The sequence below is a fragment of the Halichoerus grypus genome, chromosome 1 (genome assembly GCF_964656455.1).
Source record: "Halichoerus grypus chromosome 1, mHalGry1.hap1.1, whole genome shotgun sequence".
NCBI lineage: Eukaryota > Metazoa > Chordata > Mammalia > Carnivora > Phocidae > Halichoerus > Halichoerus grypus.
The window spans coordinates 70,992,024-71,005,901 of record NC_135712.1 but is presented as its reverse complement, the minus strand read 5'-3'; the positions used below and the strand labels follow the sequence as shown (position 1 = coordinate 71,005,901).

Sequence of the window (13,878 nt, the reverse complement as noted above, 5' to 3'; positions counted from 1 at the left end):
CCTTACAATCCAGTGTAAGGTGTAATCCACTTCTATTAGATCATCTTTCTAGATCACGACTGTGATTATATCAACTCTTATGCCCAGTTTCTTTTTTGCCCTTCTTTGATCTGCTTCCTAACAATTTCTACTTCAAAAAGGATCAGTAAAACACTAAACTGTGTTTTCTTATTTGTAATGAGGTGATATTAGCAATGTATAGAAACACTGCTAAAATTCTGAATTTAACTTGGTTGAGTTATCAAGTATATGACTTCCAACAGGAGACTGACTTGTTTAAGCTCTTAGTAAAGGTTTATAAACTGGCAAGTTAGGCATCATTGATGGGAAAAGAAAAAAAAATTTTTTATAATATTTAAGGATACTTTTGTTCTCTGGTCTGAAGTACATTGATGTTTGTTGAATATTTATTCCTTTTAACATGCAGTTTATCTTTATAGTTAATTATACTCGACCAGTGATCATATTGGGACCTATGAAAGACAGGATAAATGATGACTTGATCTCAGAATTTCCTGACAAATTTGGATCATGTGTTCCTCGTGAGTAACCCACATAAAAATTGTTAATTATTGCTCTTAACATTTTGTCATCATGTGTGGTAAAAGTAAACATTACCATTTTTTAATGGTTTATACTAAGTTATCAGTTATTCCTCCGTATTATTGTCCCTTTTTAAATTTCAGTTAATTGCCATTGTGTTGAACTTTACTATTATTGAAGCAGAAAATGGATTTGTTGTGTTTAATACTAAACACTTCCTCAAGTTATTTTCTATTAAAGATACAACTAGACCAAAACGAGACTATGAGGTAGATGGAAGAGATTATCATTTTGTGACTTCAAGAGAGCAGATGGAAAAAGATATTCAAGAACATAAATTTATTGAAGCTGGCCAGTATAACAACCATCTGTATGGAACAAGTGTTCAGTCTGTGCGGGAAGTAGCAGAAAAGGTAAGCACCAGGGGTGCCTGGCTGGCTCGTTCGGTAAAGCATGCAACTCCTGATCTTGGGGTTGTACGTTTGAGCCCTATGTTGGGTGTAGAAATTACTTAAAAATAAAAGCTTTAAAAAAAAAGAAAAAGGCACCAAAGTGATCCCAGAATATAGTTTCTAATCTGATTGCCTTCGACAGTATAAAAGAATGATGGAATAGAAACTTCTAGTTCATATTTTTGAAAAAATATAGATGTTATAGCATTGATCATTTTAATTAATGTTATGAATTTATTCAACTGAATATTTAATTGTGGTGGCTTAGAAGAATGCATACAAAATGAAGTAGATCAGGGGTACTAGGTGGCTCAGTTGGTTAAGCATCCGACTCTTGATTTTGGCTCAGGTCATGATCTCAGGATCATGAGATCAAGCCTCACATCAGGCTCCACACTGGGCATGGAGCCTGCTATTTTAAGGTTCTATACATTTGCTAGACATAGACCTTGTATTTAGCAATAGCTTTCTAACATCTAGCGTAATTAAAGAGCTAAGACCAGTAGTGTTCATCAATAAAAATGAACCAGATGTTCAAGATAAGTGTAGTTGCTCCTGTACAGAGACTAGATAAAAATTTCTCCTGGAGAGTCATATTTAATTAACAAGTGTAAAAAGTACTCAGCAGTACTATAACAGCAACAGATTTTCTTAAAACACCCTTCAGAGTAGTCTGATGATATATTAACATTGGGTTAAAGCAGTTTTATGGTGAAGCCAAAACATTGTACTCCAGACACACTGCTATGCTTAAATTACTTTTTGGGCCTGGAAAATAAACATCAACAAATTGTCTTATACCTTTAAAACTAGTAGTTTAAGACCCAGTAATGGAACACCTATAAAACATAGAGCAGTAATTCAGCATCTCAGTTTTCCATCTGTAAATACTACTTTTTTTATATGAGAGGTTTGGTTAGCTCTGATCAGTTTTAAAAATTGAAAAAATGGAGATGTCTAGTGATGCCAAGAGTTTGGGAAAATAGGAAATCTTAGATAGTGGGGATATAAATTAATAGAACTTCTTTTGAGAAGAGTTTGGCTCATACCCTATGACTCAAAAATTTACTTTTTTTTTTTTTTTTTTTTTAAGATTTATTTATTTATTTTAGGGAAAGAGCGAGAGCATGAACAGGAGAGGGAGAGGGAGAAAGAATCTCAAGCAGACCCCACACTGAGTGTGGCGCCCGACTTGGGGCTGGATCTCACAACCGACCTGAGCCAAAACCAAGAGTCAGATGCTTAACTGACTGTACCACCCAGGTGCCCCTCAAATATTTACTTCTTGGTATCTAAGTAGAAATTTACTCAAGAGGATCATGTATAAAGGTGTTCATGGTAGCTCTTTATAATAGTGAAAAATTGGAATCAACAAAGGGGAGTCGTAATTATTACTTACTCATGCAGTGGGATATGGCAGCTAGAGTGAATAAACTATAATATTCACTAGAGAGGTGTATCTACATTAATAAATCTCAAAAAAGAAGATATACAATATGATACTATTTATATAAACTAAAATAACAAAACAGCCTGTATAGTTTATGGATACATATTTAGTAAATATAAAAACGTTCATGGGAATGATACACATCTACTTCAGAAGTATACATAGACACTATACAGTGGTTTTTCTTTGGGAGGAGAAGGAAAGAAATTGTACCTTTAGCTTTATTTATAATGTTGTATTTCTTTTAAATTTTTTAAAAAAGTAAAACTGCATCCTCATCCTACCTGAAAGATAATGTGCAAACTTCAAATTACTGACAAGTGGAAAAGTAAACACCAAGTTACAGCAAGTTATTTCTTTTTTTTTTATTTGACAGAGGGAGACACAGCGAGAGAAGGAACACAAGCAGGGGGAGTGGGAGAGGGAGAAGCAGGCTTCCCGCAGAGCAGGAAGCCCGATGAGGGCTCGATCCCAGGACCCTGGGATCATGACCTGAGCCAAAGGCAGATGCTTAACGACTGAGCCACCCAGGCGCCCCTAAGATTTTTTTTATTTGACAGAGAGAACAAACTGGGGGAGCTGCAGGGGGAGAAGCAGGCTCCCCACTGAGCAGGGAGCCCGATGTGACCCTGCATCCCAGGACTCTGGGATCATGACCTGAGCCGAAGGCAGACACTTAACTGACTGAGCCACCCAGGTGCCTAGCAGCAAGCTATTTCTTACACAAACCATGTAGAGAAGAAAATATCAGAAAGTTCCACAAAGTAGAAATATTACAAATAATACTCTGATCACAAAGCAGTAAAGCTATAAATGATTAGAAAATCAAAAACAGGCCCAGCAAACTAGAAATTTTAAAACTGTTAACTCTTATGTGAAAGAGAAAATACAAAATAAAATTACAGATTTTCTTAATAATGAAAACAGTACATATCAGAATCCCCATGGGATACATTTAAAGCAGTGATCAAAGGAAAATTCATAGGGGCACCTGGGTGGCTCAGTCGTTAAGTGTCTGCCTTCGGCTCAGGTCATGATCCCAGAGTCCTGGGATCGAGCCCCGCATCGGGCTCCCTGCTCTGCGGGAAGCCTGCTTCTCCCTCTTCCGATCCCCCCTGCTTGTGTTCCCTCTCTCGCTGTCTCTCTCTCTCTCTGTCAAATAAATAAATAAAATCTTTAAAAAAAAATAATAATAATAATAAAAAAAAAAAAAAAAAAAAAGGAAAATTCATAGCCTTAAAAACTTCCAGGCAAAAATGATTAAGAGTAAATGCCAGGTGTAAAAGGCTAGAAAAAGAGAAAGGGAGGACATAATGTAAATAAAAACAAATTATGTGATAAGCAGAAGAAAGGAAATCATAAAAATCAGAAAACAGGAAAGCAATACATAAAATAAGTGAAACCAAAAACTAGTTATTTGAGAAGATCAAAGTCATTGATAAACCTTTAACCGGACTGATCAGTTAAATAAAAGGAGAAAAGGCAACAAATTACCAATATCAGGAATTAGATGACAGGATTTATAAATATTAAAAGAAAAATCATAAAATCATTTCTGTAGTTCAGGAAAAGCATTCAGCAAAATCCAACACCCATCAGAAACATGTCAAGAATATCCATTTTTACCATTTTGTTTTCAGCATTATAGTAGAGGTCCTAGCCAGTGCAGTAAGTTCAAAGGAAGTAAGAACAGTTGCCCAGATTGGAAAGGAAGAAGTAAAATTGTGTTCATTTGCAGATGATATGATTGTCTATGTTAAAAATCTGATAGAATCTACCCAAAAAACTACTAGAATTAATAAGTTTAGCAAGAATGAAGGATACAGTATAATTCATTATACAAAAGTCAGTTGTATTCCTATGTACTTAGACCAGTCATAAGTTGAAATTTTGAAAAACAACATTATTTACAGTGGCATCAGAAAATATTAAATACTTAAGAGAGAAATCTAACAAAAGATTTACAGATCAGTACACTAAGAACCACAGAGCATTGCTGAGAAAATTAAAGACCTAAATAAATGGAGAAATATATCATGTTCATGGTTTCTAAGCCTTAATATTATTTAGACGTCAGTTGCACTTTTAGACTTAGTACAACCGCAATAGAAAATGGCATGCTAATTCTAAAGTTCATAGGAACTGCAAAAATTTAGACTAGCCAAAACAACTTTGAAAAAAATCGAAGATATGAAGGACTTATAGTACTTGATTTTGAGACTTATAAAAATACAGTAATCAAGATAACTATGGTACTGGCATGAAGACAGACAGGTAGATCATCAGGACATACTAGAGAATCCTTAAATGGACCCACAGTATATATAGACAACTGTGGACAAAAGTGCAAAGGCAGCTCAGTGGAGAAAGGGATAGTCTTGCGGTGCCTGGGTGGCTCAGCTGGTTAAGCGTCTGCTTTTGGCTCGGGTCATGATCTCAGGATCCTGGGATCGAGCCCTGCATCGGGCTCCCTGCTTAGCAGGAAAGACTATTTCTCCCTCTCCCTCTGCTGCTCCCCGTGCTTGTGCTCTCTCACGCACTCTGTCAAATAAATAAAATCTTTTAAAAAGAAAAGAAAAGTTTTTTCAACAGATGCTAAAATGATTGACTAGCCATGCCTCACATCATATACAAAAATTAACTAAAAATAGGGCGCCTGGGTGGCTCAGATGGTTAAGCGTCTGCCGTCAGCTCAGGTCATGATCCCGGGGTCCTGGGATCGAGTCCCGTGTTGGGCTCCCTGCTCCTTGGGGAGACTGCTTCTCCCTCTGCCTCTCTATCTCTCTCTCTCTCTCTCATGAATAAATAAATAAAATATTTTAAAAATATTTAAAAATAGATCAGAAATGTAAAGCCTAAAACTAAAAACTTTGTAGAAGAAAACATAGAAAAATCTTCATAACTTTGGGTTTGGCAAAGATTTCTAAGATAGTATACCAAAAGCACAATCCATAAAAGAAAAAATAATGACAAATTGCATTTCATTGAAATTAAAACTCTGCTCTTGAAAAAACTCTTAAGAGAATAAAAAGGCAGGCCATATACTAGAGAAAATATTTTCAAATCCTATATCTCATGAAAGACTTGTATCGTATCCAGAATATATAAAGAACTCTTGCAATATAATAATAAAGACAACCCAATATAAAAATGGGCAAAGTATTTAAAAAGACATCTCTCTAAAGAAGATGGCCAATAAACACACAAAAAGATAATCAGTCATTAGGGAGATGCAAATTGAAACCATAATGAGGTCCCATTACACACCCATTAGAATGGCTAAATTATTTTTAACTGACCATTACCAAGTTTTGACAGAGATGTGGAGCGATTGGAACTCTCGTACTCTACTAGGTGAGAATATAAAATGATACAACCACTTTGAAAAACAGTTTGGGGGTGCCTGGGTGGCTCAGTCAGTTACTCATCCAAATCTTGATTTCAGCTCGGGTCATGATCTCAGAGTTATAAGACTGAGCCTGGCATCAGACTTACACTGGGCATGGAGCCTGCTTAAGATTCTGTCTCCTTCTCCCTCCGCCCCTCCCCTACCTACCGGCCATGCCCCATGTGTGCAGGCGCTCTCTGAATGAATGAATGAGATTTAAGAAAAACAGTTGCCTAGCGTATGATCCATTTCTGGATATTTACCCAAGAAAAAAGAAAGCATAGGTCCATGCAAAGATACCTATAATAACAGGAGACCAGTGGTTGCTTGGGAAAGGACTAGAGGGAGAAGTTTCAAAGAGGCATGAGGAAACTTTTGAGGGTGACTAATATGTTTATTATTTTGATTTTGATGATGATTTCAGGGTATATACACATGTCAAAACTTAAATTGTATACTTTAGGGGCGCCTGGCTGGCTCGGTTAAGACTCTGCCTTCAGGGCGCCTGGGTGGCTCAGTTGGTTAAGCGACTGCCTTCGGCTCAGGTCATGATCTTGGAGTCCCTGGATCGAGTCCCGCATCGGGCTCCCTGCTCGGCAGGGAGTCTGCTTCTCCCTCTGACCCTCCCCTCTCTCATGTGCTCACTCTCTCTCATTCTCTCTCTCAAATAAATAAATAAAAATCTTTAAAAAAAAATTTTTTAAATTAAAAAAAAAAAAGTCTGCCTTCAGCTCAGGTCATGATCTGGGGCTCCCTGCTCAGCAGGGAGTCTGCTTCTCCCTCTACCCACCACCCCATTCGTGCTCTCTCTATCAAACAGATAAATAAAATCTTTTTAAAAATTTTTTTAAACTGTATGCTTTAAATACATGCAGTTGATTGTATGTCAGTTATACCTTAATCAAGCTGTTTAAAATAAAAACTGACAATCCTCTTGGTGCTTTGAGGGGAAAGAGAACTTACAACTTTAACTTTATCCTTGGTGAACTACTTAAATGTTTTGTCAACTCACATATACTTTTTACAATAAATATAGTTAATAAAATGGTTTTTTAAAGAATTTAAGGTAGAACATAGAAAAATAGAAGGTCTAGAAAAAATTAACACAATAGACAAACCATGAACTGACCTGATTTTTTTAAAAAGGAAAAATCACTGGGGCGCCTGGGTGGCTCAGTCGTTGGGCGTCTGCCTTCGGCTCAGGTCATGATCCCAGGGTCCTGGGATCGAGCCCCGCATCGGGCTTCCTGCTCAGCGGGAAGCCTGCTTCTCCCTCTTCCACTCCCCCTGCTTGTGTTCCCTCTCTCGCTGTGTCTCTCTCTGTCAAATAAATAAATAAAATCTTTAAAAAAAAAAAAAAAAAAAAAAAAAAAAGGAAAAATCACAAATAATAGAAATGACAAGGGGACATACCATTGAAATATTATGAAATCATAAAAGACTATATCTTTCTATAAATAAATTTTTTAAAACTTGGTTGTGATGGATAATTTTTTAGAAAAATGTGGTTTACCGAAATTGACCTATTAGAAATGGAAAATTTCTTTAGAAGAAATAGAGCAAGTTATCAAGGAACTACCCCATAAAGAGCACCAGACTCAGATGGCTTCACAGGGAAATTCTACCATATCTCAAAGGTTAGATTGTTCTAAAGCCCCCATATACCGTTCAAGAGCATTCTTTTTATGAAGCAAGTATAATATTGATATCTAAGCCTGCTGGAGACAGGAAAAATCATAGACCAATATCATTTACAAATATTAATGCAAAAACATTAAATATTTTTAGTAAACAGAATCCAATACCATATTGCAAAAACAATACACTATGACCAAATGGGATTAAAGGAATTTAAGGTCAGCTCAAAGTTAGGAAATTAATTAATGTAATCTTCCACAATCTAAAGAAAAAAATCATATATCCATAGATGCCTAAAAAGCTTTTGGTAGAATTCAGTACCCTTCCTGGGAGGAGAAAAACTCAAAAATACAGAGATTGGTGTTATATTTTTAAAAAGGAAAAAGAGAGATTGAGATGGATGAATGGAATCCTTAATAGGAGAAACATGAAGCAATTCCATTATTGAGGAACAAGGCAAGGATGTCCATTATCTCTATTGCTATTCAACATTCTACTCAAGGTATTCATTGTACTTGAGGCATTAGTCAGTGCTGTTAAGACAAGAGAAATCAATTAGAGGCATAAAAATTGAGGGGAAAAGTAAAACTATCTCTATTTTCAAATAATAGTATACCTGGGAAACCATACAAAATATCATAAAATTATTTTGTAAAATAAATTATAAATTCATTATAAAACTAAAGACCATTATAGGGGCGCCTGGGTGGCTCAGACGGTTAAGCGTCTGCCTTCGGCTCAGGTCATGATCCCAGGGTCCTGGGATCGAGCCCCACATAGGGCTCCCTGATGAGCAGGGAGCCTGCTTCTCCCTCTCCCTCTGCCTGCCGCTCCCCCTGCCTGTACTCTCTCTCTCTGTCAAAATAAATAAAATCTTTAAAAAAAAATAAAATACCATTATTAAATGAAAGATACTTTAAAAAACTAGAGTAAGGTTAGCAGTATATAAAATTAAGATGTAGTGCTCGTGGGGCACCTGGGTGGTTCAGTCAGTTGGGTGTCCGACTCTTCATTTCAGCTCAGCTCATGATCTCAGGGTCGTGACATCAAGCCCTGCTTTGGCCTCCCTGCTCAGCAGGGAGTCTGCTTGAGATTCTCTCTCCCTCTTCCCCTCCCGCCTTGTTCTCACTCTCTCTGTAAAATAATAAAATCTATAAATAAATAAATACTCCTACTAAATTGAAATTGTTCATTGAAATATACTTAAGCCCTTGGATTACAAAATGCATTATCAGGGGCACCTGGGTGGCTCAGCTGGTTAAGCCGTCAACTCTTGATTTTGGCTCAGGTCATGATCTCAGGGTCTGGGGATCGATCCCTGCATCGGGCTCCGCACTGAGTGGGGAGTCAGCTTGAGGATTCTCTCTCTCCCTCTGCCCCTCCCCCTGCTCACACGTGCTCTCTCTCACTCTCTAAAATAAACAAATCTTTCTTTAAAAATACATTATGAGGCAGTACCTGATTTAAAATATGTTATAATAAAATCTGATAAGTTATGATTATTACCCTATTTAACATGGAAACACTTTTCATAAAGATAAAAATCCAAATGGCCTTTGTAAGTGAATATAAGCATGTCAGAAAAATGTCTTAAATCTAGAAGTGGGATTCCCAATTGCCAGTTTGTGATAGTTTTTGTTAGTCCCCAATAAAATGAGACATAGATTAGTGGTAATGAGGTTTTATAAATTTTAAATTTATTTAGTTTTAAAGATTCTCCTTCATTTTAGTCTTTTTTTTTACCTTCTTGTTGATTGTATATTCTTTTATGAAATGATAATTATGGTAAGATGGTAGCTTAGGGCGGTTGTTTTTCTTGGCAAAATAAAAGTTAGGAGCCCCATATTGGTTGCCATTTTGAGACTGGTCTATGAAAGTTAGGAGTAAGGGAACTGTATTTTCATTCCTTTTTAAATGTAATATTTGAAAATGGAAATTAATTATTCATAGTCATTATTCATTGTCTTCATTTCCCCTCTGAAATTTGCTAACAGAAATGACAAGTTTGCTTAAAGTGAAGAGGATCCAAACATATCGTAATCCAGATATTGTATCTGTAGGAAATGTACCTTTGATATAATTGAAAATACTTGGTTCACTTGTTTTTCTTCTTTATTTCCTCTATTTTAGGGCAAACACTGTATCCTCGATGTGTCTGGAAATGCCATAAAGAGATTACAGATTGCACAACTTTACCCAATCTCCATTTTTATTAAACCCAAATCCATGGAAAATATCATGTAAGTATAAATGCCTAAGGCACAAGCCTCTATGTACAAATCCAGTCTCTGTCACTTACTAGATTGGATAGTTTACTTACCTTCCCTGCATCTCAGTTCCCTTATCTGTAAAATGGAGATAGTAATCGTATACTCATTTCATAGGATTATTATGAGGATTAAATAAGCATTCTGTGATACTAGCAATCATCATCATCATCAACATTAATATACTAAAGTGTATAAGGTAATATGTATTAGAATTTTAAGTCTAAGTAGTCACATGTGGCTACTAATTACTGAATGGGAGCAGTGTAGCTCTGGGTAACCACTAAAAGAATAAAATAATGTATAACTACTTACTAATAGAGAGCAAAAATCAAATTTAAATTAAAAACTAAAAGAAGAGCAAATAGAAACATAGAACAAATGGGACCAAAAGGATACAGATAGTAAGATGGTTTAAATGAACCCAAATATTTCATTAACTAAATACTAGACTAAATGGTCTGATTAAAAGACAAGGGTTGTCAGAATAGTTGAAGAAAAAATAAACTAGATGTTGCTTTTGTAGGAGAGGGAAAAATTCTTTTCTCTCTACTAGGTTTTCACTTGGACCTCTGTAACAAAATTCAGATTAACATACAAATTTATTTAATTCAAGTTTTGTGTGACGTGGGAGCATTCATAAGGAAATGAAGACCCCAAAAAACAGTTAAACTTGAACATTTTTATACTAGGTTTGGTGACCAATGGATAGTCACAGGAAAATATGATAGTACCAAAGAATATAAGCTAAGAGTAGCAAACTAGGGAAACTTAGCAAGGCCTGTTAGTTCAAATTCTTCTCAGTGTCCCTCCATCTTTGGAGATAAGGATGTTTGCTTCCTCCAGATAGAGGAATGTCACCTCTCACATGAGGATCTTTGACCTGCCTCAGGGAAGGTCATTCATATACCTGCCATTTTGCAAATTCCTTCAGCTTAAAATATTCAGTATGCCAAAGTGCCATATTTTGGAATAGTGTGTTATACCCATCAACTATATGTTGCTTTCATAAGACACACCTTAAATATTAGGCTATGGAAAAGCTGAAAGTGAGAGTCTAGAAAAAAGATACACTGTACAAACATTAACCAAAAATAAGTTTGTTTATATTGCTATCAAAGTATATCTAAAGGCAAAAAATTATTACTAGCCATAAAAATGGACATTTCATAAAAATGAAAGAAAGGTTCATTCCATCAGGATGGTATATTTATACATTTATACTTATAATACAGTCTCAAAATATGTAAAGCATAAATTGATAATTATACAGGAAAAAAATAATTCCAGAATCACAGTGGGAGAGCTTAACAGATCAGGAAATACTAGAATAAGAAAACAAACAAAAAATCAGTATGGATATGGAACACCAAGTAAAAACCTTACCTAACTAACATATGTAAAAAACACTGCATTCAACATCTGCAAAATTTACATGTTAATTGCAAATGCACATAGAACAATTATCAAAACTAATTATATGCTAAGCCATAAATTTCAGTGATTAATAAAACAAATATTCTCTGATCATGGTGAAATTAAAGTAGAAATCAATAAAAGATCACTAGAAAATTCCCATATATTTGGAAATTAAGCATTTTACTTCTGGATGGGTCAAAGAAGAAATCACAGCATAAGTTAAATGTTTTGAACTAAATGGTAACAAAATTGTAAGTAAATGAATTTGGAGTATAGTAGCCTTGGTGATGGAAAATCCACAGCCCTAAATATTAGGAAAGAATGTAGGAAGTCAAATAAATTTTAGCAGTCTAAGGTCTTGAGAAATTAGAAAAAGACCAGTCAGTGAAACTCAAAGAAAGTAGAAATACAACGAAAGAGAAAACAAACATGTTAGGATCAACAAAATAAAAAATGTTTTCTTTAAAAATACTGTATACAATTAGAAAGATCAAGAAAAGAAAATAAAGAAGGCATAAATAATATCAGGAATGGAAATGGGATATTACCGCACATCAGATAGACCTTAAAAAGGTTAACACAGGCAACCCAATAGAAAAATGAACAAAGGACTTAGACCATTCATGAAAGGAGATACCCAAATAGTGAATAAACATATGAGAGGGTACTCAATTAAACATGGAAACACAAGTTAAAACTATAATGTCGGGGCTCCTGGCTGGCTCAGTCGGTAGAGCACGTGACACTTGATCTCAGGGTCGTGAGTTCAAGCCCCACTTTGGACGTGGAGCCTACTTAAAAAACAAAAACACAAAAAACCCTAATGTCCAAAAATAGCTAAAATGAAAAAGAAAATATGAGTTGTTAGCAAGGACATGGAACAACTGAAATTCATAACACTGATGGGAGTATAAATTGGTACACCAACACTGGTAAACTGTTTATAGTATCTCCTAAAACTGAACCAACACATAACTAAAGATCCAGAAGTCTCATTTCTAGATATGTACTCAACGGAAATGTTTACGTATGTTTACCAAAGACATGTACTATATTGCTGACAGAAGTACTGTTCAAAATAACCAAAAAACACTATCCAAATGTCCATCAGTGAATAAATAAATTACGACATACTTACACAATGAAATATTCTACAATAATGAGAATGAGCCATCTCCAACTACACACAAAAGTATAGAAGAATCTCACAAACATAATTTGAGTAAAAAAGAAATCCAGACCTAAAAGTATATATAGTCTAGGATCCCTTTATACATATTCTATGATTCCAGTGTAATCATTGCTTACAGAAGTCAAATGGAGGTTACTCTTTAAAGGTAGGTAGGTGACTGGAATGAGCACACCCAGATTCTGGGGTTACTGGTGTAATGTTCTAGATCTTGATCTAGGTTCTAGATGGTACACAGGTAAGTTTAAGTTGGTTAAAATTCATCCAGCTGTATATTTACGATATTCCTCTTCTATGTTTGAAAGTTATACTTAAAAAAAAATTCTTTTTCAGAAAAGCTAAATAATATAAACAAAAGCTAAATAATAAATATAAACAAAATATGATATAAATATAAATAATATACATAATATATAATATAAATAAATATAAATATAAACAAAAGCTAAATAATACAAATCTTACACAAATTCTTCAACAAAGTTTATGGACATTAATTTAATACCAAAACCTGACTGAGACCTCATAGGAAATGAAAATGGTAAGCCAGTCTTAGCACAAATATAGATGCAAAAATCCTTATCAAAATACAAATAGAGTTCCACAATTAATTTTTTTAAATAAGATAAACAACCAAGTTGGGTTTATTCAAGAATGCAAGGTTGGGGGCGCCTGGGTGGCTCAGTCGTTAAGCATCTGCCTTCGGCTCAGGTCATGATCCCAGGGTCCTGGGATAGAGCCCCGTCCCGTGTCAGGCTCCCTGCTCCACGGGAAGCCTGCTTCTCCCCTGCTTGTGTTCCTTTTCTCACTGTCTCTCTCTCTGTCAAATAAATAAATAAAATCTTTAAAAGAAAAAAGAATGCAAGGTTAAACATGTAAAAATTAATCAGTGGTAGAGCTAGAGAAAAGAAGGAGTAAGAAGCACCAGGAATCCATTTCCCCACCTAGACACAATTGGACTTAACAGAATCTGTCAGAAGTAACTACTTTGGAACTCAGGAGTCTTCTTAAGGCTTGCAGCTTCCAGGGGAAGGTTTGAATGGTTAATTTTGGTTAATTTCAGCTTTTAGCCTGATAGCAGCTACCCATCTCCCCACCTTCAGCCCATAGCAAAAATCCTCAACAAAATTCTAGCAAACAGAACTCACCAACATACTAAGAGGATTACACACCATGACCAGGTGGTTTTATTCCTGGAATACAAGGATGGTTTGACATATGAAAATTAATCAACGTAATATAATGTTGGTTAATGTATCATTAATGTACAGTAGTAATGTATCAACATGTACAGTAGTACATGATACTACTGTATCAACAAAATGAAGGAAAAAACACAAATCATCTCAGTGTAGAAAAAGCTTTTGACAGGGGCACCTGAATGGCTTAGTCCAGTAGAGCATGTGACTCTTGATCTCAGGGTCGTGAGTTTGAGCCTCACATTGGGCATAGAGATTACCTTTTTTAAAAAGGCATTTAACAGCACCCTTTCATGATTTAAAAACACTTAAAATAGGAATAGAAGGAAGCTA

The 13,878-nt window shown here is 35.4% G+C and overlaps 1 protein-coding gene across 25 annotated transcripts in view; it reads left to right on the top strand.

The window, feature by feature from the left end:
- Positions 1–13,878, top strand: part of DLG1 (discs large MAGUK scaffold protein 1) — a 254,420-nt gene that overhangs the window by 233,440 nt on the left and 7,102 nt on the right. For all 25 annotated transcript variants that reach the window (XM_078067560.1, XM_078067591.1, XM_078067561.1 and 22 more), the window contains 3 exons: positions 441–542; positions 784–956; positions 9,602–9,711. In XM_078067560.1, coding sequence (XP_077923686.1) covers positions 441–542; positions 784–956; positions 9,602–9,711 — 385 coding nt within the window. The remainder of the gene's footprint in view (positions 1–440; positions 543–783; positions 957–9,601; positions 9,712–13,878) is intronic.